At 44.0% G+C, this 27,617-nt stretch overlaps 1 protein-coding gene across 1 annotated transcript in view; it reads right to left on the reverse strand.

The window, feature by feature from the left end:
- Positions 1-6,001: 6,001 nt before the first annotated feature.
- Positions 6,002-27,617, reverse strand: part of cutlet (chromosome transmission fidelity protein 18 homolog) — a 116,062-nt gene continuing 94,446 nt past the window's right edge. The window contains exons 19-22 of the mRNA XM_075687099.1: positions 26,092-26,176; positions 13,451-13,585; positions 13,040-13,097; positions 6,002-7,633 (exon numbers count right to left, since the gene is read on the reverse strand). Of these exons, the coding sequence (XP_075543214.1) occupies positions 7,524-7,633; positions 13,040-13,097; positions 13,451-13,585; positions 26,092-26,176 (388 nt within the window). The 3' untranslated portion in view covers positions 6,002-7,523. The remainder of the gene's footprint in view (positions 7,634-13,039; positions 13,098-13,450; positions 13,586-26,091; positions 26,177-27,617) is intronic.

Genomic DNA, 27,617 nt, shown 5'->3' on the forward strand with positions numbered 1-27,617 from the left:
GGGCCCTGAACCACTTCTTATGGAGGTGCACATGGAGAAAGACATCCTAAGTGAAAAATGGGCTTTAAGAAAAAAACCACCCCAGAAAAGACGCACACAGGACACATACAAGACAGGAAAGAGCCTCTTTCCTGCCTTCTTGTACGTTTCCTGTGTCTTTTTTTGGCTGTTTTTTTTAAAATACAATGCACCAACTAGCCCAACAACGTGTTTTACTGAAAAAAACAGGCTATTTTTTAAATACTTTGTGGCATAAAGTACTTCAATGCGTTCAGCAGAAGCGGAGTTCTTGACAATGAAACACGGCATCCGCTGTGCTCCTGTTCCTTATTCAGTGCCCTGCACTGCGGTGGCTACGGGGGAGTGGGGCGTGGCCACAACGCTCCGCCTTCTGTCACTGTGGCGCGCAGTTCAAATTTTGTTTTGACCGTTAACGTAGGCGCCACGACTTCCGATTTTGGTGCCTGCGACGCGCTAAACGCAAGCCTAGACCTAAGTCAAACGCGCTTGTCCTCAGCGAGCCGCAGTGCGCTTAGCCAGTGGACTCGTGGCGGCACCCCGCGGCGGCCGTGGTATCTACGCTACGCAGCAGACCGCAGCTATCAATAGCAGCCGCGTACGGGAATCCGCTTTATTAGGAAATAACGCGCACAGAAGAGCATGAGGAGCAGGCTTCTGTTGGAAAAAGAGCGTTTGAAAGAAAGATGATTTCGCGCTCCGCTTGTGAGCCCCACGTGCCGCGTACGACAGCAAAACGTGGCTGAGATGTTCACAGCAGCGTATGCTACCCGCGGACTATGTTAGTTCACCAAGCCTGAGGGGTGGTTTAGGGCCCCTTTAAGACACCATGTGACAATATGGGCAATAGTTTTTATCACAGTGTAGGTCATCGGACCAAAAGAGCGTCTGAATACACAAGCACGAAAATGGGACAAATCCACGTACTTCCCATCATTCCCATTCCGATAGTATCATTCGAATGGTGGCTGAACGATCGCAGCGCCAGAGTTCCCTCCAGTAATTATTGTATGAAATTCTATGGTATCACCGTCGAAACGGCTACTCCGGGCGTTGTATAATTCTGTAATGTCGGCATTTTTCAACCAATCAGAGGTGCTCAGAGGGCTGCTATGGCTTCTCAAATTTGCTAAAAATGCCACCAATAGAGAATTTGACAATATAGCACCTCAGGATGTTTCCGTGAAGGCAGCGCCGCTTGTATAACCTTTTTTGCATCGTAATAAGCACAAAGAAAATCATAATTGCTTCTAAAATATAACGAATGGGATTTTAAACAATAACTACAGTTCACATAACCATACTTACACCAATATGTGGTCACTTAGTTGGGACTTCACGATAGCACCAGTTTCACCGCAATGTATCGCGACCTACCGTTCTTTGCAACTTTCTGCATCAATTTAAAATTACAGTTCCCATTTAAACCGCGAACAACATAGCAACAGCGAATAGCAGGGCCACACAACTGTCTCTGTGAAAGCAAGCTGTTCATCTCAGGCTCGCTGTTCAGGGCAGCGCGTTTCTGTGATCTTGATACGCAAAAAAGCCGCAGTTTCGCCCGAAAGTCGAAGCATCGAAGACAGCCATAAGTAAGGATAGTTTTATCGGCCGTATAAACTTGTAAGCACTCGCTTACTAAATAAATTAACAGGATGGTATCAGCGGGCACAAGCAAGCATGCACACATCACACTCGATGACCGCGGGCTCTTGTCAAAAAGCTGGCGTGATCGGAAGCGCGGCAGCAGCAGCGAGCGAAGTGACCTTCGTGCTGGCTATCGCTTTAACGTAAACTGAGCGGCGAGGACGCAGCACACGCAAAGCTACGAACCGTCGGCCCACCCTAGACGGTGCCCCCAAACCAGATCCCATTAAAGATATTGGCGGCGAGGAGTTACGGAGTCGCCATCTATCGGAAGCGCCTCGCTGGCGTAGTATGAGGGATCACGCGGCGCGCTCCTCATAGGTTTTGCTGCCAGCGCTTACTGAAAACACCACGCGCGAGCTCTGCCGGACATTTCCGTAAGTACTTTCCAAACGAGAGAAGTTGTTTACTGTCTAAATAATGATCTTGGGCAAACTGAAAGCACACAATCGTTTACAGACGCTATCTCTTTACCGAATACGTACAGTGAACGCCACTGCGCGCGGTCGCCGTGATGGAGTCTCCCGAACCGGCTTCTTGCGTGAAAGGTAGGTAAACACTGAGAGCAAACTATGTGAAATATGTTCTTATAGTGTTTGTATAACTAAATGGAGCGTAATAGAGAGAAGCCTCAATACAGCGATCGCGCAGATTCGCAGCGACCGACTGCGCGTCTACATGCTTGTCTGCGTACTGTTTCGCTTTCTCCGCGCGCGCGTTCTCGCACCGTGCCATGAGCTTTAGGCCGCAGAAAACGAGCATTTGACAGTATACAAGCAACCATTGTTGCGTGGCAGCTATCAGAGCTGTTCAAAAATAACTTCATTGTAGAGACTTCGACGCCTACAGGGACTATGATGTGCCGTCACGACGACTCAATCTTTTTTTCTGCTTCTAAATTCTTTGACTTTTCAATATTATTTTTCGAGTTGCGTCGCACTGTATGTTTATCGGTGTTCTCAGCGTGCAATTTCCCGCTGCTCCTTTTTTGTAATCCAGTGCATTAATTCATAACACAAACATGACCATATGCCATGCTTTTTTTAAATGTGCTTCTTACTGCTGCCTTTCCACTCCACTGAACTTGCCAGTATCTATAGCATCGACAAGTTGATAAACCAAACCGTCATAACATTAGTCGTGCAGCAGACTCGGGCGAGCGTCTCAGTGCGCGTTTTCAGAACATCGCAGACCGGGCGCCGTAGCAGAAATCTTCCTCGCGTCTGTGCTTGCTGCATACCCGAGTTGTAGCCGATGACTGTTTGCCGGTTTTATGTTTCGCGAGCCAAGCTTCACGCAGCTTCTTGTCCTGCGGCTACGTGTGAATAAAGCTGACACCGGCCTCCGTTACGTGCGTCCGGCCCTGCGGCACTGAGCAGTAGCCTACCATGTTGCGCGCCTTCAAAGGCAGCCACTACCTATTGTAGTGCTTTCAAGCTTTGTAAAGGAGACACTCGAAGCGGGAAAATTTCGCCACTAAATGAGGACCGCAGCGTACGAGGGAATTCAAACTCGTTTTCAGCTCGCTTCGGCGCTCCCGAAGCAGCCGACGCGGCCGCTATGTCCACGTGATCCCTCCTAGCACGTCACGCCGACGGTGGCGCCAGCTTTTCCAGTGGTGGAGCTCGAGGCCAATAGCCTGCGCGGCCGCACAAGTACAACGCTCTCCCTACATCCCCTCCTCCCGGTTCCTTGCGCGCTGGAAGACAGCGCGCTTCCTCCCCGCTTTCCTCCTTTGCACACGCGAGATTGAACCGCGATCGTCGGCTCATCCTTGCACGCTTTCCCTCGTACGTACAGCATAGGGCGCGCGGCGACAGTTATCGCCCTTAGACTTTATAGGGAACACCACGGCAACGGCGACGACAAAACTGCGTCTGCAGTGTTCACACAATTGCTATCGCAATAATAATTGCCGGGATCTGCTCACGCATCGTGGAAAGTACATGCGTGCTGTTATCGCCACCGCTCGGATCAGTAAAAGATGAACAAATTGCTTTCTGACTTGAGACTGTTGATGGCGCTATTATCGCGTGAGCACGGGTACGCAGTCACTTTATATTTACCATACTTCGCGGGCTTCTCGATTTGCCGGAAAAAAGCAAATACGAGATGTGTACCTTGCTGGTAACACTTCATCTGACATGCCTTACATTCCATTCCAACTAATTGACATATTGACAATTAAAACAATTAATAAGTTAGATGATTACTTTTGATTTAATAATCGGATGGAAGGGGAAACAAAATTACTGGCGGTTCCTCAACAAGACTATAAACTACATGCACTTTGTTTTATTCTCTCATAATGATCTGGTTTTTTTTTAAAGCCTAGGGAGTGTTTGTTTGGACATCCTGTATAGCTTCCTGAAGCCAGCAGAAGCTCAGTTCTAGTCAGTGCAAAAGATAGCTTTATTCTGCCATTGGCGAAGTTCTGTTGTATGGACATGTGTCTGTGACACTGCGAGTAGTTGTAGCTTCGAGGAAGTTGCTCAAGGATTAATTTCTGTTGGAGCACAACATGGCAATATCCAGACAAAAGCTGTCTTTCCTCATCACACCGCTCTCACTAGAAAAGGAACTAGTAGTGCAAGCCCAAAATAAGCTCACACTGGATATTTAGCAGCGAGGACTGAAGGCCATTGTGTTGGGACTGATAAGTGAGCTGGTGATTTTTTGCAAAACCACTTATATGGCGGCTGCAGCTCATTATTCTGATAGCCAGTGGTGCATGAACTCAATTGTTGCTATTACATGTGATTTTCCACATGAACGAAAGCCCAGGGAGAATATCCCTAAAGAACTGCAGCAGTGTTTTGCTTTGCAAAACTCAGAAACGACAGTGGAGAGCTGCCAAAAGCAACATTTGACACTAACCAGGGTGCAAATGTTATTGGGCCCTGAAGCCCTACTTTCTCATTAAGCACAATTCTCCACAACAAGATTTCAGAACATTTCGTGCAATAAGAGGTCCTGTTAGCATATGAAAACCTTTAAAATGTGAAGGTTCTTGTTCAGTTCCTCAAGCAAAGTAGACTGACAGCCCACTTAGCCATTGCGTTTGGCAGGGAGTTCCAACAAGGTGTAACTCAAAACCCTCACAATGTGATCCAATTCAGTATAAGGATAACTCTGATAGGCACTGCTGGAAACACGAAACCCGGCTATTGTAGAAAGCATAAATCAGAACGCTGAAAGATCTACTGATACCTTGCAAGCGTTATCTACAACAAGCACCCTAGAAGAAAATTGGTCCAAATTGCAGCTGGTCACCTTGCACATTCAGAAACTTGAAAGGACATCTAAGGGAGACCTTGGGGCCTTTCTGCGCAAAGCACAGAAAGAAGCAAGATTCAAGAGTGAGTGCTGCACTTTTTGAAAATGAAAGTCAAGCTGACATTGGAAAGCAAGATTCTCTGCCCTCAATTTCGGCAATTGTGCACAGTTGCACCTTCAGAAAGCAAAGGAATGTACAAAGTATATAAGCCAGTTCACTGCATCATATCCAGAGCTGCTGAAGGATATGGGCCACCAAGAGACTCCCACAATGAAGCAGGCCATATATCTTATCTATTCAGTGGAGCGATGACAAATGCACAGTGAATGAGAATGAAGATGGACTAAACATAAACCTGTCTGATGAAACATCACATTGTTTTACACTGAACTTATTAAAGCTTTGAAGAGACAAAGAAACAAGATATCTCAAAGACCTGAGATAATGGACAATTTAGTGTTTTTGAACAAGAATTTGTGACACCTAACGTGCAACCTTTACTTGAGACAAGAATAAATTGCTGTTTGCGGCATAGTAGAATTCATGGCAGGGCTTGGGCTTCTGGCTTTGCCAATCGGGGAAGGTCAGACAGGCATGTTGCTTGTAGCATTGGGCCAGCTTGTGTCTGTATTGGTGGCCCATACAAAATTAATTATCTGGTCTACAGACTGTGTATTATGTTTACTTGACATTATACTGCAAGTGCAGTGATTCGAGCTGCTGTTACAGATAAGAAATTCATTCTACAGTTAGCGACAGCAATAATAAACAAAATAAGATTACAAAGAATTTGAAATAAATAGGGCCAAAGGTTATATTTATTTTGAAACTTAATTAAATTCTGGGGGTTTTATGCGCCAAAACCACGATCTGAATATGAAGCACACTGTAGTGGGGAGCTCCAGATTAATTTTGACCAGCTGTGGTTCTTTAGTACGCAATAAATGCATAGTACAGGACCGTTTTTGCATTCTGCCCTCATTGGAATGCGGTTTTCGTGGCCGGAACCGAACCCACAACCTCAATTTCAGCAATGCAACGCCATAACCACTGGGGCTTCCGCAGCAGATCAAGGTTATATTTATCATACGGCGAAGAGAAAAATTCTACAGGAAAATCTGTCCAGTTTATAGCACAACACAGACAATGTAGGCTGAACAAAATGCTTACAAAAGTAAAACATTGCGTGCAGACTTTTCAAGGGTTACACAACATTCATTTGATGTGCGTTCCATTTTCAGTGTTGTTTTCAAAATGATATGCTACACTATTTGCTTCATGGATGAACACATGGCTCCTCAATGACATTTGCTTCAAATGACACTTGCAGATACAGTCATGGCACTCGCATCATCTGTAGGGAGAGCTTGCAAAGTTATCCAGACACTGTTGCTTGTGTGAAAGGTGGCACAAAGATTCTGCAGAAATTGTTAGGCAAAAGCAGCACTAAAAGTGAATGTCCAGGAAGAGCTAAAAAGCTAGTGCACTGAAATAGAAACATAAAGGTGTTATCAAGTTTACGCTCCTCACAATGCAGACTTTTAGGTTAATCTCTGTCACAATTTAACTTAAATATGAATATCAAGAAGGTTATCTGATAAATGAATCTGGGAAATGGTGCTGAATAGCTTGTCAAGAGAATTGCCATGCGCAATATTTTATTTGGATGCATAAGTGTACATAAAGCTCTCAATCAGGTGAGAGGGAAACACAGAAGAAGCGTTAAGTGTGGTTTCTTTCCTGCTTTATCCAGTACTCTTGAGGAAAGTGGTGAGAAGAAAACTATGCCAATTATAAACTGCATGGCTTATGTTTATATATATATATATATATACCCTTGGTACAAAAAACAAGTTCAACTCAACTTTGGTGCGGGTCTTCAGCCTTTTTTTGCCCACTCATCACTAAGCCCGTGACTGACAAAAAATATATTACTAGTAATAGCTGTAATGACTGTAGTAACCGATGACAAAAAGAATATGATGTTGAAAGTACTTTGACACAATGTTTTTACAAACTGTCGTGTGATCTTCATCCTGTTAAAATGTGCCCATTAATTGAAGTGCTCTTCGTACCAGAGCTGCGGATAGCATAAACAATAAACAGCTGTGTTTCCAGTCAAACTAGTATGGTTACACAAGAAGTGGACATAAGGATGCATTTATGTTTCTTAATATATGCCCGATTGCCAATCCAAGACACTTTTTCTTTCTGCCATGATTTGTTGCTCCACAATAACCGACTGCATGTAATGAAGAATAATACTGCCACTCAGCTGTACAAAGAATGTTCCAACACACACTATAAAGAAACCACAAAATCACACAGGGGCACACAGCATTTAAAGAGCATATATGAGGAACAGACATTGCTCCAAAAGGCAAAGAAAGCTAAGAGAAGCACAGAAGACAACAGACCCAAATGTCATTAAGTGCTTACAAAAATCACATTCTTACACTGGGAAATAAATCAAAGCCCAAGATCAGGTCGCATCCTTCAGTAAGAGAGAGCTGGACATGGGGCCAAATTTAAGATCACAGACACATTAACACACAAATGCAGAAAAATTTACAGCTAACAGTTACAAGAGATCCTTCATGCGCACTGTCCTTCGGACGGCATTGCTGAAGCCCTCTTTGAACTGGTACCAGACCTGTGTAGCTGGAATAATGCTCCCAGCACTGGTAGGCTCTGAAAAAGACACCATAAAGTGCTCCTTTAAAGGATGTGGGACTTGTAGCAATTATTGCTGCCACAATTTCTTGTGAGAGTTCATTTGGAAAACTAATCTGTAAGATGTCAGTCCCAAACATTTTCCGGGAATGTACAAAATTGTAAATTTAGGTTGTTGTAGTCTTGGCATAATGAAATCCCCATCTAATTAAAATTTAGGCTAGCAGTGAAATTTGGTTACACCAAGGTTTGACTGGAGTCTCTCAATGCATTGTTTGAGCCATGGTGGCTGCATTTCAATGGGCACAAAATGCAAAAAACGCTCTTGTACTTAGGTTTCGATACATATTAAAGAACCCCACATTGTGAAAATTAATATGGAGCCCTCCACTATAGGATTTTTCATAGCCCTAGCATTGGTGTGGAAAGTTTTTTAATCAATTTAATATGCTAAATATTACAGCAGAGATTAACAGTACTATAAGTAAGCCTATTTTGGCCCACAAAGTGCCAGTCTGTGCCTCCTCCAGTATGCCTAAAGTCACAGACATGAGTTTTCAGTACATTTAGGCATACTCAAAGTAGCAAAGCTGCCTGTGCTGCATCATGCCTCAATGAATGGTAATCTGGAGAAATGAAATTGAAATAAAATATAATTACAGGAATTGTAGCAGCTTTTACAGAAAAACAAACAGTCTACGAATTTTTAAGGACTTTGAAGGTCCCGACAAAGTATCTTCGAGAGTATAGATGTTTCCAATGAGGCTTCCTTGAGCATCGCCTAATGTCCTCTGGATTGTTGTGAACTACATGAGCCCCAGCCACGGAGCAAGAAATATTTAGGAGTGGTAACTCCGCTGTTTGCGGCGACCAGTAAAGGTCACAAGCCCGCGGATATATTTTCATGCTGGCGGCACCTGGCGGCATGGGAAGAAATTACCGCCGTTTCGGTTGCCAGGGCAACCGGTTGAGCGTGTTGCTCCCGTTCGGCCGCGCGCGCCTGACTTATACCACGGAGTGGCCGGAGCTGCCGGAGCCGCCGAGCCGCCTGCCGGGCGCTGCTTTTTTTTTTTTTTTCCGCTGCGGCTTCTACGACGCGCCGCATGGTGCCGCCACTGCATACGGTAGCGTCGGCGCATGCAACAATTGTGACTTTATCTGGTCACCCGCGCTCGCTCTCGCTGACGGGAGTTTCACCTCCTATATGTCTTACTCCGTGGCCCCAGCTCAAGAACACTGCAAGAGTGTCAGTACATGAGCTCCGTATTTATGCGCAACAGTCCAGAGAGAAGGCACTCTTTTCTCCCAATGGAAAGGTCAACAGCAATATTGTGTTTGATTCATTTATAGGGTTTATTATCCCAAAGCAAACAATGGGGCTATAAGAGATGCTGTAGTCAAGGGCTCTGGATTAATTTTGACTACCTTGAAGTTCTTTAATGGGTACCTAAAGTACACTAGCATTTCTGCATTTTGCCCCACTCAAAATGCAACCGCCACAGCTGGGAACCAAACCTATGACCTTATGCTCAGCATCAGAGTGCCACAGCCACTAAACCAACAATGGTGGGTCAAGTATGAGGCTTTCAGACTTGTGGCAAAGAGGGTTGATATGGCGTGAACGAGGTGCACTGAGCTTGGCATCCTTAGATCACATCAACTTTCTTTTCTTTCTTGTCAAACAAATTGCAGTGCACATGACCTGTTCTGTGCTGAAATGGCAGTAAACCAGTTCTCAGTGGCCAGACTTGCCGTGTGTCTAACTGCAGCAACAATACAATGGAGGACACACATCTTGGAATTTATCCTCAATGAAAAAAAAAGGGGGGGGGGGGAGGGAGGCAGATGAATAAAGCACATCAGCTGTGCCAATTCAAGTAGCTGATATTCCTTGTGGAAGCCTAGCAAGCACCACGAGGTCAGCCACACTCACTTCAACTACTGCAGCTGGCATGCCTACATGGAGTACCTACCTACAATCTTTTTGTATCACGTTCTGCACAAAACGTCCAGGCATGGCATATCATTAATAGTGGAAGGACGTGCACAAGTAAGCCCTTGATTATCTTTTATAAAGAGGAATTGCTGTGCCTAAAGAGTTATCTTTCTCGAGCACCCACATGTGTCCTTGATTGACAGGTTGGTGCTGCCTTCCCTGGAACATGCGCATATAGGTTTTGTCTTCCTTCTCTTTATTTTATTTTATTTTGCTGCTGTTCAAACTTCCAATTGGTATTCAGCATTTGTGTTGTCCTCCTCACTGTACTTGTGCCCGTGTTTGCATGCCGGCCTTTCCATACCATCTACAATTCTTTAGGCACCGATCACACTTGCAGCATACCAAGCTCCCCAGAGGTGGTGCACTCAGCAAACAAAATTAAAATGGGTGTTTTGCTCGAAACTTGTGAGCAGCTTACATGTAAAAGTGAATCAAAAACAAGAGAAAATTCTCCCTTTTGGAACAGCCTTAAGCACTGCGAGAGTAACACTACAGGCTCAAAGGTGGCACATTCTACAGCACTGTGATTACGGTGCACAAACGAGTAGCGACACATTTTTTTTCTCATATCTAAAAGGCTTTCTTTGGGACAGTGGAAGTAGAAAGATCTTATTTATATACAATACTTGCAAATCCTTGTTAATTGTTGTTCGCTAATTATGCAATTAGACAATACAAAATGCAGTGTGCCCTGCTCTTTAAGATGGCCAGTAAAACGCTTTTACTGGTGCCTTTCTGAAGTAAACTAGCCAGCATATATTTAAAGTTTGGCTGAAGTTAGCAGGGAAACCCTGTATATGTGACATTCTATTCAAACTAATATCTCTTTCATGCTTACCACTCATCGTGGTAATCTGATGCCTATATGAAAATTTGAAATGCCACATTACACTTTTGAGTGCTACGGCACATGCAGCAGCACATTTCCTTTGTGCTGCCAGATGCACTGACACATAATATGCAATTTCATTACAAATAGGCTGTGACTGCATGAATTTTGCATCCATTGCTGGTCCACTGCACAGAAGTGGACCAGCAGCTCCATTTGTACTAGGCCTGATGGTTGCCTTAGATGCTTAGATGCTTTTAGCATTGTTACAGGTATTTTAACCATGGCTAGAACTTGCCTTGTAAATAAATGTATTTTGGATTACGAGTGAAGATTTGTACATTTACATGCATTCTCTTCCCCAATGGTGTGGCCAACACAGGAGTGTACTGGTACAGTTTATGCTGGTTACAATGGACCCGTGTACAAGAGACGTTTAGATATAACAGACCATATTTCAGCCTTAGTTTGTTCTACCTATTTTATTAATGCAACGAAGTTCACTTTTAATGGACCGTGCAACTACAATGGACTATTGGCTACAGCGGATGAAATTAGCGACAATTTTGTGAAAATTGGGCATATAAAATGGACTTTTGCCGTGTCGACACGGGCTGGCAACTGACTTGCGAAGGTCAGCTGACGATCGCGACTCAATAATATCATGCGACCGAGAGAGGGAGGAAAACGGAGCGAAAGCGCGCAGTCTTTCACGCATGAGGCATGGGAGGGAGGGCAGGGGGAGGTGAGGGAAAGAGGTGCGGGGGTTCTACTCCGGTGGCTGCTGTTAACGGCACGGCCGTGCGGGTGCCATATCTTAAAAGCGGTCTGCAATGTGGACAAAGTGCGCCCGCTCGAGCCTCTTCTTTATAGCGATCTGCGATGTGGAAAATGTGTGTCCAGCACCAGCAGCTTCGTATGTGCTGTGCTTTCAACGTTTAGTTCGCGTTGAAGCGAGAGAGAGCACGAAGGTCAATTCGCTCGATGCTGCTGCCACGCTTATGTTGCTTAATTTGCTATTGCAATCGATGCTTCGCCTTTCAGGCGAAACTGCTACATTTTGTTTGTTTTTTACTTCGGACGTTTGTCACTCAATCTTTGCAATGAAGTTGTTAGACATCACAAAGAAAAGTTTCGGAAGTGAGGCATTTCGGATATTACGAACTTCGGGTAAAACTTATGTTTTTTGTCGGATTATCAGGGTCCGTCATGAGAGCCGACTGTATTCACATCGTGGATGACTGCGTGGTGGCCAGTGTTGCAGAGAAGCCCCTTATCTGATTGGCTACAGCATCCTTAACTGAGCACAAGGACATGGGACTGGATCCTAGCCACCAGTGCCATATTACAGATGCAGAAGACAAAAATGCTGTGTGCTTTAAATGCACACTAAAGGATCATGGGCAGTCAAAATTACCATGAAGGCGTACTACAAAAGTGTCCCTTGTAGCCCATAGCATTGGTTTGAGAAGTTAAATCTCATCATCATTATTATTATATCTTACCAGCATGAAGCTGTCTATGGGCAGGAATGAAATCTACGACATCTGAAACTTCACTGTCGTAGCCTCTGTCAGCAGAGACAGTGTACATATAGTGCATTATTGCACTCAGTATGAGCTACGTGAAAATGCATGGAAAAGCGGTCATGCATTATAGCTCACACTGAGCGAAATGATCCAAATGTGTCATCACTGGGGAAATTAGGCAAACACAAGGGAAAATATGTGAGTAGCGTTTACAGGCACATTAATTAAGCTGGAATTTTTTCCTGAATGAAACGGCTCTTAAAGAAGTGCTGACAAAAAATTTGTATGGATTCTTTTTTTCATAGATAGCAGCTGTAAACCCAGTAATTGCAGTATGGAGTCTAAATTCCTGAAGAATACTACAAATAATTATGCAATCTTTCATTGCGGCCAGTTTAAAATAGATACCAAGTGCAGCATTGCTTCGGACATGAAGTAGCAAGCAGGTTACATAATGAAAATTAGAAGTGGCGGTCACACGGTACCATACGTCACTGACAGGTACACCGGTTAGCTCGGCACAGTAAACACCAAGGGCCCACTGTGACTGTGTCAGTGATATACGAGAACATTAAACGCTCAATGGGATAAGCGTGTTCTCAGAGAATGCAGCAGCAGCAGACCAAGCTTACACCACATTAAATTCAAAGCACAGAGTAAAAGACAACGAAAGTGATAATTTAGCAGCACATCTCCAGCTTTTGACTGACAGAGTCATGGTGTGGCCTTCAGTTGCAACACTAGGCTGATTGGCATGTGCGTCAGTAGCTTGGGATGCCACATGGCCACCAACGCAACAAGCTTCCTGCTCCCATGCCTTAAATTCCACTGCACTCGGTACATATCTTAAACTGGTTGCATGAGAAGATAACAAATTCACAATTTTCTGCATCCTCAAGAAATTAAGGCTTCATTCCATAATCACAGAAGTGACAGTTATACCTAACAAAAAAAGGAGAGGAAAAAAAGAAAGAAAGAGAGCAGGACACACGGTTTTTAAGTGTATGATCCTTAATGAAATAAATACAGCATGCTGAATGGCCAATGTAACAGTAGCAACAACTCACCTGTCACAGTGGTCACAACAGGTTTCTCAATAACACGGCCAAAGAAGTCGACGAATACCTGCAGATATAAATAAATATATTGAGGTGCTATCTCATCCACTCCAAAACTTAATTTTCACAAGTCACTTTATTAACAGCATGCCTAATGCCTTTACAAAGGACACTTCCTACTTGCAACATTAAACAATGCACCTACATACTAGCTGGTCATAACAATGCAAATACGGGGCTGTTAACACACCCCATTAAAATTGTGAACAAAGCATACACCTGCATACACAGCTGTTTTAGAGTCTAGAAACTTTCCTGGGTCTATCATATTGCAGTTTGTTTTGTTCACGTGAACCCAAAGTAAAAAAGTGTAAAGTGTTTGATTACAGTCGCCCTTTGGAAGTAGTCCTTGTGTCTTACCCTAGCTGGCGGCTCGATAATCTTTGGTGCCGGCTTCAGTGCTGGTATGCTGCCTGTGCTACCAGGTGCAGTTGTTGAATGCTTTGCAACTGGTACCTCTGATGAGTCACTCTTCCTCATTTTCTCCACTTCTAACTGAAAGGAGCCACACAAGACATGTCAGTATGAGCCAACCCAACATTATGCAATGTGCTGCACTGCAACTTTGTCTAAGCATAAATACACATGAATATTCTGTTTTGCTTCAGGACAGTGTTTCTCAAACTGCGGTCCATAGACCACCAGAAATGCTGGGAGAGATTCCAAATGGTCCCGCGGTGACTGAAAAAGCACATTGCAGGGACTGCTGAAGTGACTTGCTAAGCTCTAGCCGGTGATGGTCGTTACTCCTGTGGAGACAACATAGCATAAAAACAGGGTTTCCCCCCCCCTCTTTCTTTAGAGGTGCATGCAGCAATGTTATCAAAAGAGCACTGAAATTTTTTTTGTTTAAGTATGCCTGGCGTTATTAGTGCAGTGCAGGGATAAAAAAAGAAAAAGAAGAACACTTATTCATATGTTGTTTGCAATGCAAGATATCATACAAGTCACATTATCTTTATACAACATCGTTACGACTGAAAATTCAAGCCTATCCAATTTTATCCATACCTGCGAAAGCTTCCTTCTATCATATTCCCAATACTGAGAGGCTGTTGGCATCACGGTGCAGGTGGAATTGTAAGAAAGTGTGCCCATGTTACTGAGAAATGCGAAATGTAATGCTCAATGTTTAACATGTCAACAGCCCTTGACAGGACCAATTGCACCCCTAATCGAGACATTGGTAAGTGTCCTTTGGAGATGCAACTACATACGAACACCATTTGTAATGTATAAACAAGCGCCACCGCTGTGTGGGAAACTCCCTGCTACATATGGACTAGGGAAAACAGCGGTTGCAAACCCTGGGAAAGAGGCAAAAACGCCAAGTCCACGTGCTACACCTGGGCGACTGTAATTTGACACAATGCATTAAATTTAAAGCCCTTGCAAGGACTCATAACATGGTGTCAGAGATCGGCCCACCAAGCTTTGGTTACACAGTCTTAGGTATAGACCGAGTTTTGGTTATACTACCTCCTGGTTCAATCTCCTATTTTCTAATATCGCCTTAGTTTTTCCAGTATCGTAAATCGTTATTTTTCTGTGACGCCTGAAAGTGGGGAAAATAGGGCAAGGTTTGGGCTTCCTACAAAACATAGTCAAGGGTTATAAAATAGCATATGTTACTCCTTATGGACAAAATTGCAAATAAGCTCAAAAATGATATTCTTCTATATAATACTTAGAGAAAGCTTCTTAATCCTGACTATTATTATTGAAAACATCAATAAGTGGTTTTCTAAAAGAGCATATGAGTGAAATTGATGAAAATTACAATAGGGCCTAAATACTAGCATTCCACACATCCTTTTGCTTCTTTCTGTACGTACAAGAGAAATGTATCTACAGAGTTTTGGTGTGCAAACAATGAAAACAGAGTTCTAAACATGCTTTTTAGCATTGGAGACAGTCAATATGCATGAAATATGGTCAGGATGCAGACCACTCTTGGCAAAAAAAGGAAAGTGTAAAACATTTAACTTCTCCTGCTACGTAGGTGGTACCCTTGTGAGCTTCCTCCTCCAGGCAGGCTTTCTATGCTGCACTGTGATGACAAGATGTACCTTCAGCTCTCTTTTTTTCAGATATTCTTCTGATGCTTCTTGGGTCTGTCTGGTGGATCATACCGAATCAACTTCCTAGTTGAAAGGATACCCAGCTCCTGTAGAACCACCTCGAAGTTCTTGTGGCCTTTGTTGAACCACAGTATGGCTATAGAAGTGGCCATCTCCACAAGAGCGTGTGAATTCGGCTGAGCACTGGTGAAAATTGGAGAATGAGCTGGTGCCAACTCAGTCAGGGCTAGTCTTCGCTTGAATGCCGTTGAAGCCACAAGGACAGCTTCAAACACGTTAGTATGCGAGTAGCATCTACAAGCGAGATAGGGGCGGCCAATTTTGTGGATCAACTGCCAAAAAGGAATGTGGCAGGGCAGCAGTGCTGCGTGCCGTGCAGGGGCAAACAGTTAGCGATGCGGTGTTGACACAGTACTAACGTTTGCTTTAAGTGCGGACAGAAAGGGCACTTGGCAAGGGTTTGCGGCGACTTGACAGTGGGCCAGAGAAATTGGATGAAACCGCATGCACTGCACAGAATGGACAATGTTCCCAATAAAAAGCCGGATGGCATGGTTATTCAGTAAGACATGTGAACAATACAAGCGGGTGGACCCAAGCCCATGCAGGTACAAGTCTTCATTAATGAAGCACCACTCGTGATGGAATTAAAGGGACAGTAAAGGCAAATATTAAGCAAAGCTAAAGTGATAGATCAATGCTCAAAAATGCCTAAGATGTCAATATTATCGCGAACTAAGTTTTAGTAATCAAGAAATTGAGGTAAATGCAGTACACGATTTGCGACTCACTAGGGAAGTTTGAGTACAAGCCCCATGACATGGCACTCCTCATTTTATTTCTGTTGCTAGTACACAACTTCTCATAATAAAACTATAATTGCACTGCGTTATAAGATGAAAGAAAATGCTACTTGTTCAATGTTAAAACACGTTGGTAGGCTAGTTGGTTTGAATCCATGATAGAATGTGTAAGCGCGACTGAACAAGGACATAGAAAGAAACATACACTATGATTTTATTTTCGCACACATCGATAAATATATATCGAACGAGTGGAAACAAACAAGACAACAAAAAAGAGCATTCAGTGGTGCATGTCGACGAACCGTACACGTGTCCAAGGCGTGAGCAAAACATACACTGCAATAGTTACAACAATAAAATGGGAATCGTATCTCTTTTTCCAGATAGCGACACTGGTGGCATGTTCACGCACCTTTCCTCTAATTTTGCAATTTCATAGGCCTCCATAATCTCCCTTGTCACCCTGCTATAAGCCCTATACAAAATAGAAGTACTTTCAAACATGGGTTTGCAGGGACAATCTCGGCAATGAATGCCCAAATGGCCCGAGATTACTCTAGTGATGTTATATTGATGCTCTTTTAGTCTCTCATTGATGCATCTGCCAGTTTGACCAACATACGTTCTTCTGCACAAAAGCAGAATGGCGTAGACAATGTTATGAGTGCAGAGAGAGAGAGAGAAAACTTTATTCAAAGTCCTGGCTGGGGTCAAGGGAGGCGGGGGGCCGGGAGACTAGCCCCACTGGAGCCTCCCTTCCTCAGGCAGCGGCCAGACCTTGAGTGTCGGTGGCGGTGGCGGCCAGCCGGACAACCCAGATTTGATCCTTCGGGCATTCACTAAGCAGCATGGCCTCCCACTGCTCGGGCATAGTGATTCTGAATGTAGGATTGGTGCTGTGTTTGATGGTGTGTGGTGCTCCGGGGGCATGCCCAGATAATGTGATCGAGATCTGCGCGTGGCAGGTGCCATGTTTTGCAGCTTGGTGTGGAGGCATCGGGGTAGATGTGATGATACAGGGATGGTGTAGGAAAGGTTCACATCTGTAAGAGCCACCACGTGGTCAATTGATGCTTGTTGAGAAATTTGTCAAGAGGGGGGTATTTGAGGCGGGCTTTACAGTAGTACGTGAGGATCTTGCCATAGGTGATCATATGCTCGCGCGTGGCTGCACCAAGAGGCTACGGCCTCATGATCAGGGGCTTGTGGATGGTGAGGCTATCTGGAAAACTGCTGGCCAGAAGAGGAGCGACATGCTCGGTGGACGCTTGCTCGGGCGGCACCATGCACGGCTTCATTTCCAGTAAGTGGCTCGGGGCCCACATAAGGTGGACGCTGCGGCGACGGGAGGGATGTGTGCCGGTGGGAATGTGGTGCGCTTGGGACGAGATGAGTCCTCTGGTATAGTTACGTATGGCCGTCTTTTAATCAGTGATGATGCACGATGCAGTAGTCGATGCATAGGCGAGAGCTATAGAAGCCTCTTCGCCTTCTTCAGGATGAATACTGCGCATGGAGCTGGTTATGTTGATATTCAGTTTCGAGCACGTGACTGCGGCAAGTGTCATGGCTAGTGGGTCGGGTAGTCCGCGATGTCGACATAAGCCATGTGCAAAGCGCCCTCATACCTATTGCGGAGTTGCTGCCCTTGCGGTGCGACGTGCTGTATTATAGTCGGGGTGCATGTTCTTTGGGAGAGGGGCAATCAGGAAAGTGTCGTGAATGTCCAGCAGTATGGGGAGCTTCGACTCCAGCCTGCGCGAGGTAAGGGATGCTCAGCTTACTGAGGACTTGGCGTCCTGTCACGGTGTGGGAGAAGTGTTCGTAGTGAGCTAGGCGCCGAGCCTCGATGAGCTCGTTGAGGGTATTATGGAGCCCTAACTCAGCCAGCTTTACATTGGCGGTGTTGGGCGGAAGGTGGAGCGCTTGTTTGTATGCTTTCTTGACGATGATATCAATCTTGTGTTTCGCAGTGTGTGAGAGGCATAGGAAAGGCACAACATATACGATGCAACTGATGATGAAGGCCTGGGTTAGCTGAAGAATGTTGTCCTGTTTCATACCAGTATGTCGGGTAGCAATACATGAGATAAGCCGACCTATTTGTGCAGCATGGTTGCTAAGATGATGTAGAGTTGCAGTATTCTTGAGGTTTTGGTGTATGCGGAGCCCAAGGACTCGGAGAATAGGAACGCAAGGGACAGGTGCACCATGGGCTGCCAGGTCAATGGATGGAGAGTGAGATTCTGACTGGCGGTGCCAATGAGCAGGTTCGAGCACGAGGAGTTCGGATTTAGCCGGACAGCAGGAAAGACAGCGTGGCTAGATGTATGCTATCACTGTATCGATGGCTCCTTGTAGGGTTGCTTGAAATTAGTCATCGCTACCTCCTGAGGTCCAGAGCGTGATGTTATCCGCATAGAGACTGTGATGGAGGTGGGGAATGGCAGAGGGACGTTACGGGAGTCCGACGAAAGCGATGTTGAAGAGCACGGGCAAGAGTACTGATCCTTGCAGTGTACCCTCACTCCCTAGCGAAATGATGTTCGATTTGAGCTCCCCAATGGTTAGAATGGCTGTACGACTAGATAGGAAATCTGCAATATATCGGTATGTGTTACGGCCGACATGCAAATGTGACAGCACCTCCAATATAGCGTTGTGTTTGACGTTGTCGAAAGATTTTGTAAATGCAATTACAAACTGTTTGCAATGTTGAGTAGAACATGTGTTTCATTTGTTATTCTCTGAATTAACCTGTTTGCATAACTCCTGTAGACACTCAGGGGCAGAGAAAACCATGTCCACCGCCGACTTTGCCGCTATTCTTCTGAGATTATGTGAAATACAATGAATGTACGGTACCACAGCAACTTTCTTTACTCTAGCAGTCGTACTGCTTCCCTTCGATGCATTTTTATACTTCCTGCTCAAGCCCGCCACAATCGAGGTGACCCTTGATGTTACCCTTGACGTTACTTTTGACAACAATGTGGGTGTTCGAAAGGTTTCGTTTTAGCTCAACTCTACACCACCCGTGCCTTCGCATTTCAGTAGTTTCGCTATCGAGTTTCAGTAGTTTCGCTTAGTGCTGTTCTGGTTTTGGTGGCTCGTGAAACTGCCACAAAATGCATGTAGCAGAGATTTGCACGTCTATGTTATGTCGCGGGTTGCCCGAATGGTCCACGTCACTTAAGCAAAAGCAGCTGCAGCGGCGAATCCACTGCTCTCTCTTGGCTCGGTTTCTTCATGGCTTTGCATTTGCATATTGCACAAAAAAATGTAGCACCGTCTGTTGGGTACCATTTCACTCACAGACGGCTGTAAAGGGCCGAGATAGCATATACGATGTCACTACTCCCGCCCTTGGGGGCGGGCAGTTTGAATTGCGCTGAAGGTATCCGCACTGTTCAGAGGCGATTTTCTTTTAAACATCTTTTCTTGGCCCAAAACAAGTGCTGCCAGGTTTCTGGAATGGTATTTTAACAGTCCACGTTGACTTAATATTTGCCTTTAGTGACCCATTAAACACCGGTGCTACTGTCTCCATCACAGGCAAGAATAAGTTCAATGCCATGTTTCCAGGCACACAGTTGGAGCACTCTGACATCAAGTTGAAAAATTATTCAGGGCAGCTATCAGCAGTCCTGGGGAAAATAACGGCTGCAGCAAAGTTTGGAACATGCAAGGCAATGCTGCCAGTGTTTGTTGTGAAAGGACCATGTCCTATGCTTTTGGAGAGAGACTGGATGGAGGCATTCGTGATTATATTACCGAACGAGCTGACTGCAGTAACTGGCTGCAGTCCTGCTGAGCTTCTGCTAGGTAAGAAGTTGAAAACAGCCCAGGACTTAATTATGCCAGACCTCAGAATGGTAGTCATAGCAAAGCAGCTCCATGAAAATATTCGCAGGAACCAGATGTCAGTCAAGATGGCTAACCTAGAGCCAGGAGAACAGGTTCTCGTGCGGAATTTTCGACCTGGGACAAGTTGGGTGCCAGCAATAGTGGAGTTGGACCAAGGGTGTACAGCAGTGCCGAGACTTCCGGACAGTTGTGTGTGGTTAAGGCAGTATGATCACGTATGAGCAGCAACGTTGACAGCCAGTTCAATGACAACCAGGAATCACAGCATATGGCTCTTCTGAGCACTCTGGCTGCCGATCCGGTCACTGGGGAGGCTGGTTGATTGTCACTTGACACTACTACTGCAGCTTTTGCTGGGGACATCGCTGTAGGCCATTCTGACACGGACACAAGCACACCCACTAGGTCCTCTGCAGGAATAATGCAGCACACTCCCGCTCGTCGCAGTAGCTGAACCAGGAAGGCTGTGGTGCAATACTGGCCATAGCAAAGAAGGAACTCTCTTTGCTGATGGGCCTTTGACTTTACTTTAATTTAGACAACATACAATTGTCCAGGTGAAGTGAGCTAAAGGTGATACACGTGGTCACCTGACTTGGCCCTAGACACCCTGCATTCATGCAGGCACAGTTGCCACATAATGAATGATGAAGTAAAAACAATCTCTTACAGGAAGACTACAACAATTCACATACAGCAATATACATATGAAAAGTACACTGTACATTCAAATCAATGTAATTAAAAATTTATAATAACCACAAGTATGTTCACTTGACAAAAAAAAAAAAACAAAGCAAGAAATCTTAACTGGATCTCCTAAACAACAATAAAAAATGTTCGTTGACAAACATGTTCACTTGACGCAAAACAAAAAACAAAGGAAGAAATTGTAACTGGCTTATACACGATTCAAAAAAGAATTCTTCGCCTGTTTTCGGAACGCAGGCAAAAAGGAACAGCTTTTCATATAAATCAGATCAGGATAAAGGTTTTTTAACTTAATAGCTGTGTTCCGTAGTTCGTCCTACATTTAAACTTTATGAGATTGGTTCTGCTAAATTCGTAAATGGGATTCATGTTTGGTATACCTCAAAAAGAAGAGTTGTGTATCAATTCTGAAATATGAAAATGCACTCTTATAATCGCACTTTATGTAGTGATTCAATGCCCAAGATTCGATTCTGCCTAAAATATAGTGATGTTGATTCACGTTTTGGTAGGTTTTCAATAAAGCGCGCACTTTTTTTCTGTAATCGATGAAGGCTTTCCATGTTAGACCTAGTAGTGGTGCCCCAGACAAGCAGGCAGTAGTGTAGTCACGAGTGAACAGTATTAAAATACAGTTGACATCGTAAATAATGAGGCAACAGTAAGCGAAACTTATTAGGCATACCAATACACTGTGCAATATTAAGTTTAATATAGTGAACATGGCAAGACCAATGAAGGTTTTCATGAAACTGAACACCTAAAAAATTCATTTGTGTTACCTTTTCTAGCGGTCGCGACTCAAATGTCACATCATTATTAATATGAAAAGGTCTGGTAACAGGGGTAAAAACAATGTATATAGTCTTGTCAACATTTATTGAGAGTTCATTTGTGACAAGCCAGTCAGATAGATTCTTAAGCCATAAGTTTACATGCGGAATGAAGGAACCTAAATTGTCACCAGAAAAAAATACACTTGTGTCATCCGGGTAAAGGATAATAGGATGAGTTTGTGGGATAGATACCATGTCATTGATGTACAAAAGAAACAGAGTAGGTCCTAGGATAGACCCCTGAGGAACCCCAAATTTTATTAGCTCAGAATTGGACGGGCATTATTAATAACAACATACTGGGAACAACCAGAAAGGTAGTTCTGCAATAATTTACGTGAAGGGCCTCGTATTCCATAATACGGTAGTTTGCTAAGAAGCATATTATGTTTAACTGAATCAAACGCTTTGCTGAAGTCTAGAAAAACACCTAATGTGTACAAATGATTTTCTATGTTGTCAGTAAGTTTATCCTTAATACTGAGCAAGGCCGATTCAGTCGATTTCTTCCTCTGAAATCCGTACTGGCTGGGAGAAATTAACTGGTGTTTGTTAAGATAGGTAGTAACCCATGTATTAATCACTTTCTCTACTATTTTGGAAAACAACGGTAGAACTGATATAGGTCTATAGTTACTAATGATACTTGCAGCACCGCCTTTAAACAAAACAGCAACTCTTGCCATCTTCATTCTTTCGGGGGAAATACCTGTTGTCAAGATCAGATTTGTTATGTGACAAAGTATATTAACTATTACGTCAGCAATTGCTTTAATTGTTGCTACCTTAATGCCATCATAACTACAACAATAGTTACTTTTGAGACCTAATATTATATCGTTAATCTCTTCAGTAGTAGCTGCATATAAGAAAAGGCTGTGTTTAAGATTATATTCCATGTATTTTCAAATATTACTGGGCGTTCCTGCAAGAAAATCTCCAAATGCCAAAAAATGTCTGTTGAACTCATTGGCAAGAACTTTACCACTCAGAACCGTTCCTCCAATTGTCATTTGTGTAGGTAAATTTTTTTCTGATTTCTGTAGAAGATCTTTGACTGTACGCCACGCCACGTTTTTTGAGGGTCAAAGGAGATTTGTGAAAATACGTGAGCGTAGTATCGAATTCTAGATTTTTTAATATCTGCACCTAATTGATTTCTAACCTTTTTATGCTCTTTTAGAACTGTCACGTTTTTAGAATTTACAAACTGGGCGAAAAGTCTATTTCATGCCTTGATTCGCCTAAGCAGGTCACGTGTAATCCAAGGCTTCCTTCCTTTTCTGCACTTTGCCATTGTTACAACAGGAAAAGCGCAGCTTTCCAGTTGTACAAATGAAAGTTCGCATATCTTTGTGACTTATAGGCACATCTCTCTTCTACAAAAGATGTATAAAGAGGGGAGGGATGTTATATTTATGACAACCTGCCAACCCGGCAGGGGATGTTGTTTCAGTTGTATTAACAAACATGCTGCGGCCAGCCTAGTGAGTCGGGTGCCTGAACTCAACAGCTCCTCAACATTGTTACATCACTCTTGGATGTGACACCCCCGTAGCCACCATTGACGCCATTGATGCCATGAGGTTTTGCATAAAGTCCAAGTACGATAAGATCATGGCCATGCACCGTGTGCGTTAGGTGTGAGGGAAAACATGCGAGGGTGAGCTGAGAACGATGGTGATTTGATGCACGGCATCTTTTCGCACGTGCAAGGGGGAGGGAATCGAGGAAGTGAGAATGCACTAATGAGGGAGGCACGTTAGTGCGCGTCTCCTCTTATACTCTGGCCACAGCTACATATGGCGTGACTGAACGCGGCTGCATGCGTCCTACCTATATTAGAGGTAATCTGCGGTGGGTACAAAGGCTAGACCACAGTGGGCTAGGTAACCTGAAATAGCTGATGGCTTCATGCGTGCTGTGTTATCACATGCCTAGTTCGCATTGAAGCGAGAGGGAGCATGAAGTGGAATTCGCTTGCTGCTGCTGCCGCTCTTCATCAAGCCAGTATTGTGATGAGCACCCACGATCATCGAGTGAGATCTGTTCATGTTTGCCCATACGCGCATGACACCAGGCTTGTTAATTTGATAAGTAAGCAAATGTTTACTGCAATTTATACGGATGATAAAACTACAAACCTTGCTTCATGTAGTTGTCTCATACTTTGCTATCACTATACTTTGCTATGGCTATACTATGCCCAAGCGGCCTGAGATGCGCGTTGTGGCTTTGGCGTCTTTGGCAACCTGACATTTGAGCTTCTCGATTTCAGACTGGATCAGCAGCTTCTTCGAGCAAGGCATTGTGGTGGGAAGTTTTGACGTGCCCACTCGGCTCGAATCGTTGCAGCAAGAGGCGCTGACGCTCGTCAAGCTGGTGGGGCTTCAGCAGTCCGAGACGTGTGCTGTTTTCCTATTGTGTAGTGTTCTAAGACAGCGACAGGAAACCGAAATGATACCAAGCTGGTGAGCGATGCCGGAATACAATGCTGCCAGAGTGAAATGTGAGGTTCACTTTGTGCTGCCTGCAGCAGAAAACAATGGTGAGTTTGGGTTATCGCGAATAAAAAGCATGCAGTACACTTCCAATGGCACTATGTCGCACGTGCTGTGACACATATAGGTGAAGATGCTTATTGCAATCAGGTTGGCAGCAATGGCTGTGAATGCGGCGTGCGACGACCCATTAGGAGATTTGCTGGTACTGGAATAGGAAGCTGAGTATGCACTGGCGTTTTCATGTGACACAGGTAGGCGAGCACTGCAGGGAAGTTGCTGCGGCAGGGGGCTACTGTTCTCGTCCGCATGCACCTCGCACCTTTTCTAGTTTACATGGGATCTAGCAGCCTGAAAACGTATCATACAATCGCAATTTGGGAATGTATTGAAAGTTCAGTGCGGAAAGGTGGTGTTTTCCAGGAACATATGAACTGGTAAAAATAAAGAGAGAAAGGTAACTGTACTGGGTCATTTTTTGTTTTCTCGATCGCAAACACTGGTACCAGAAAAACGTATGAAATGGGATCGTGTCAATGAGGTTCTACTGTAAATAGCTGCTGTTATAATGCCTGCCTGTAAGATTTCATTTATTACATGCAATATGACTGAATTTATTCCAGCAAACATGATTCAAATAAAATCACAGCCCTCTCAAAAGGAGGAGATTAGAAACTGACTGCAGTGTAACAAAAAAGTGTCATATGTTTTTGTAATATCCAACTGTATGTGTTGTTTGACTACCAAATTCCCCAAACACTTGTGATGACCAATTTAGCAATAAGCATGGTAGATGCTACTACTGACAGTATAGAAAACACCCCGACAAATTTTTTCTAAAACTAGGCAATAGCTACAATAGAGCCACTTAAGAAATGTGTAGCAGATATGATGATCAATCCGCACAGCACTACATTAATTGATTGATTGCTGTTGTGAGGTTTAATGTCCATAAGCAACATGAACTATGACAGAGGCTATAGTACAGTAAACTCTAAGTTGTACGAACGTCGGTTTATCGAATATTTCAGAATAACAAACTTTTTAAAAATCCCCGGCAGTTTTCTTATAGATTCTATGCAAAAGTGTTTCACTTAAACGAATTTTGGAACAGTCATTACTTCAGTTTAACAAACTCGCTCAGAGGACCTTATTTTTACGATCAGTACCGATGCCCGCCCTCATCAAACCGCTGCTCCAACGGCAATGTAACGTCGCTGGCGCTACAACGCCCCTGGGCCAAAGTGGCGGCGCGAAAAACAAACGGCAACGGGGCATTGCCTCCGAGATTGCCCGCACAAAACGAGCAAGCATGTAATCTCGGAGGCCATGACCAAAGTAACATCGCTGGTGCTTACAACGCCGCCAGAACAAAGCGGCGATCTGTCACACCACAAACCACGTGGTGTGTGTTTGTTGAGTCGTGGCATCGTCGTCGTCTCTTTCGAAGAAAAAACGATGAAGAGACGAAGAAGAGGCAACTGCCGAGCCAGTTTCAAGCCCTCTAGCTGAGGTTGTATAGGCACATTGGAAAGTTGAGAGACTTTGTGTCAACAGCAAGCTGTGCCAGAAGTGTACAAAAACATTGACTCTTTGGACAGTTTTGTTACTTCCTGTGCTTTAAAAGTACAAGTGCAGAAGAAGATTACAGATTTTTTTTTCTAAGTGAGAAAGGCAGCATTATAACTGTTATGAACCTTGTACTTGTTGATATGTACAAATTCCATTTCACACATTTCTAACACTGTGGATGCCATGTCTTTGTCTCCATGAATTGCACTTCAAACTTTTGACTATGTATGCCATCCATGTCTTATGTTGGTCTAGTGAATATTCAGTTTAGTGAACTTTCAGTTAAGTGAACTATTTCCTTCGGTTCCTTGAAGTTCACTCAAGTGAGAGTTCACTGTATAGGGCTCCGAATGTATGCGCAAGGCACCGCACCCTGAGTGTTGTTGCATTTTGCCACCAATAGAATGTGGTCGCAAAGGCCAGGAATCAAACCCATCAATTCTTGCTCAGCAGCAGAATGTCATAGCTACCGAGTCATCACGGAGTTAAAACTGTGCACTAGTAACGCTAATAGGTGTCAATTCTGTCAAGGTGCTGAAAAAAAAAGCAAAATAACAGTCCGGAAATTCTGCCTGTTGCAAACGAGCAGTGATACAATATGGCTGCCACACCACATTCCATGCTTACCTCCCTAGCAATGAGCTGCTTCGTAGCATACGGGAGCTGTTGCTGTGGTGCAATGCCAGGAAACTGCACGAGCTCTTCAATGTTACTGCAGGAAAGTTTTGAGAATGTCACATAAAATTGGGTTAATATAATGGTGTGAGATCAGAAATACTGAAGTCAGCCTTATCAATCTATAAAGGCACCCGAAACACCTCTTAATTATGGTAAACCAGCCTACTCACTAAACAACACTCTCATGAACACCTGAGACAAACATTATTTCAGAACAAGCAGCAGATAATCTGCATTCTTGGTCAAAAGACTGTTCATCTTTTCCTTCAACTTAGCGAAAAATTTAAATTCTGGGGTTCTGCATGCCAAAGACATGATTATGAGGCACGCCATAGTGGGAGACTCCTGATTAATTTTGACTAACTCGGGTTTTTTAATGTGCATGTAATGCACAGTACACAAGCGTTTTTACATTTCTCCCACATGGATATGTGGCCGCCATTGCCGGGATTCAATCCCATGCCCTCCGACTTAGCAGCACAATGTCGAAGCCACCACGTCCCCATGGTGGGTAACCAACCCAGCGAAATTCCTACTGCTTTTATTGCATGATGTGAAGCACCTATAAACATGGCAGCATTGGCCCGATTTCTTCAGATGTCACAAGAAAACTGCGCCTGCAGCCAAGAACTGATAACTTAAAAAGATCTCACGGTTGATATGGCAGTGGTGCCATATACTGTCAGAGAACAATAGCACTGTGCAGATAATATGGTCTCCATGATTGGACAGCAAAAAGGACAGATCTTGGAGACCATTCCGATGCCAATACTCTGTGTGATAATGGGCAGATTAACATGGGTAATGCTGCATCAGCACAGTTCATTGTTAGACTTTCATTGGTCTGCTAACAACATTTTAAATGTTCAATAGGACTGAAAACTCAAGTCTGCCATAATGAAGACAACCGCCTAGGATTTCCCATGGTTCTCTTTGCCATGTGATGACAGTCTTAATGTATTTCTTTTGATGAATTCTGCACCTAACATGATGGTGAACTAAATGTTTTACATTGCTTTACAGAGTATGTGTCGGTGAATGAAGCTTAAACAAATATAATATTCTGTGTCATGCATTTATGTGAAGTGCGCAGGTACACATTAATTCAATCCAAACATTGGAAATTATGGCTATAAATATTGATAGGGCATTCATCCACTGTAGTGTGCACTGCATTGTACAGTTATCAGTATAGTTATACGTAAATATAATGAACTTCAGTATAACAAAATTTTCAATATAAAGTATTTAAAGGAGTCCAGAACCCCTTTTTATCGAAGTCAAGAAATGCATTTGACTTTAAAACAGACTATTTCAGAAATAGTTTGCCACAAAAAGTACTTCAAAGCGTATAGCGGAAGTGGAGTCATTGGCTCCGCTCCTGTGATCGCCTGTGATGCCCTTCGTGTTGCTCCCAGCCTTTCTTCAGTGCCTTGCACTGCGAAGGCTACAGCACAGCAGAGTGGTGCCCACAA

The sequence above is a fragment of the Dermacentor variabilis genome, chromosome 1, assembly GCF_050947875.1.
Source record: "Dermacentor variabilis isolate Ectoservices chromosome 1, ASM5094787v1, whole genome shotgun sequence".
In the NCBI taxonomy this organism is placed as follows: domain Eukaryota; kingdom Metazoa; phylum Arthropoda; class Arachnida; order Ixodida; family Ixodidae; genus Dermacentor; species Dermacentor variabilis.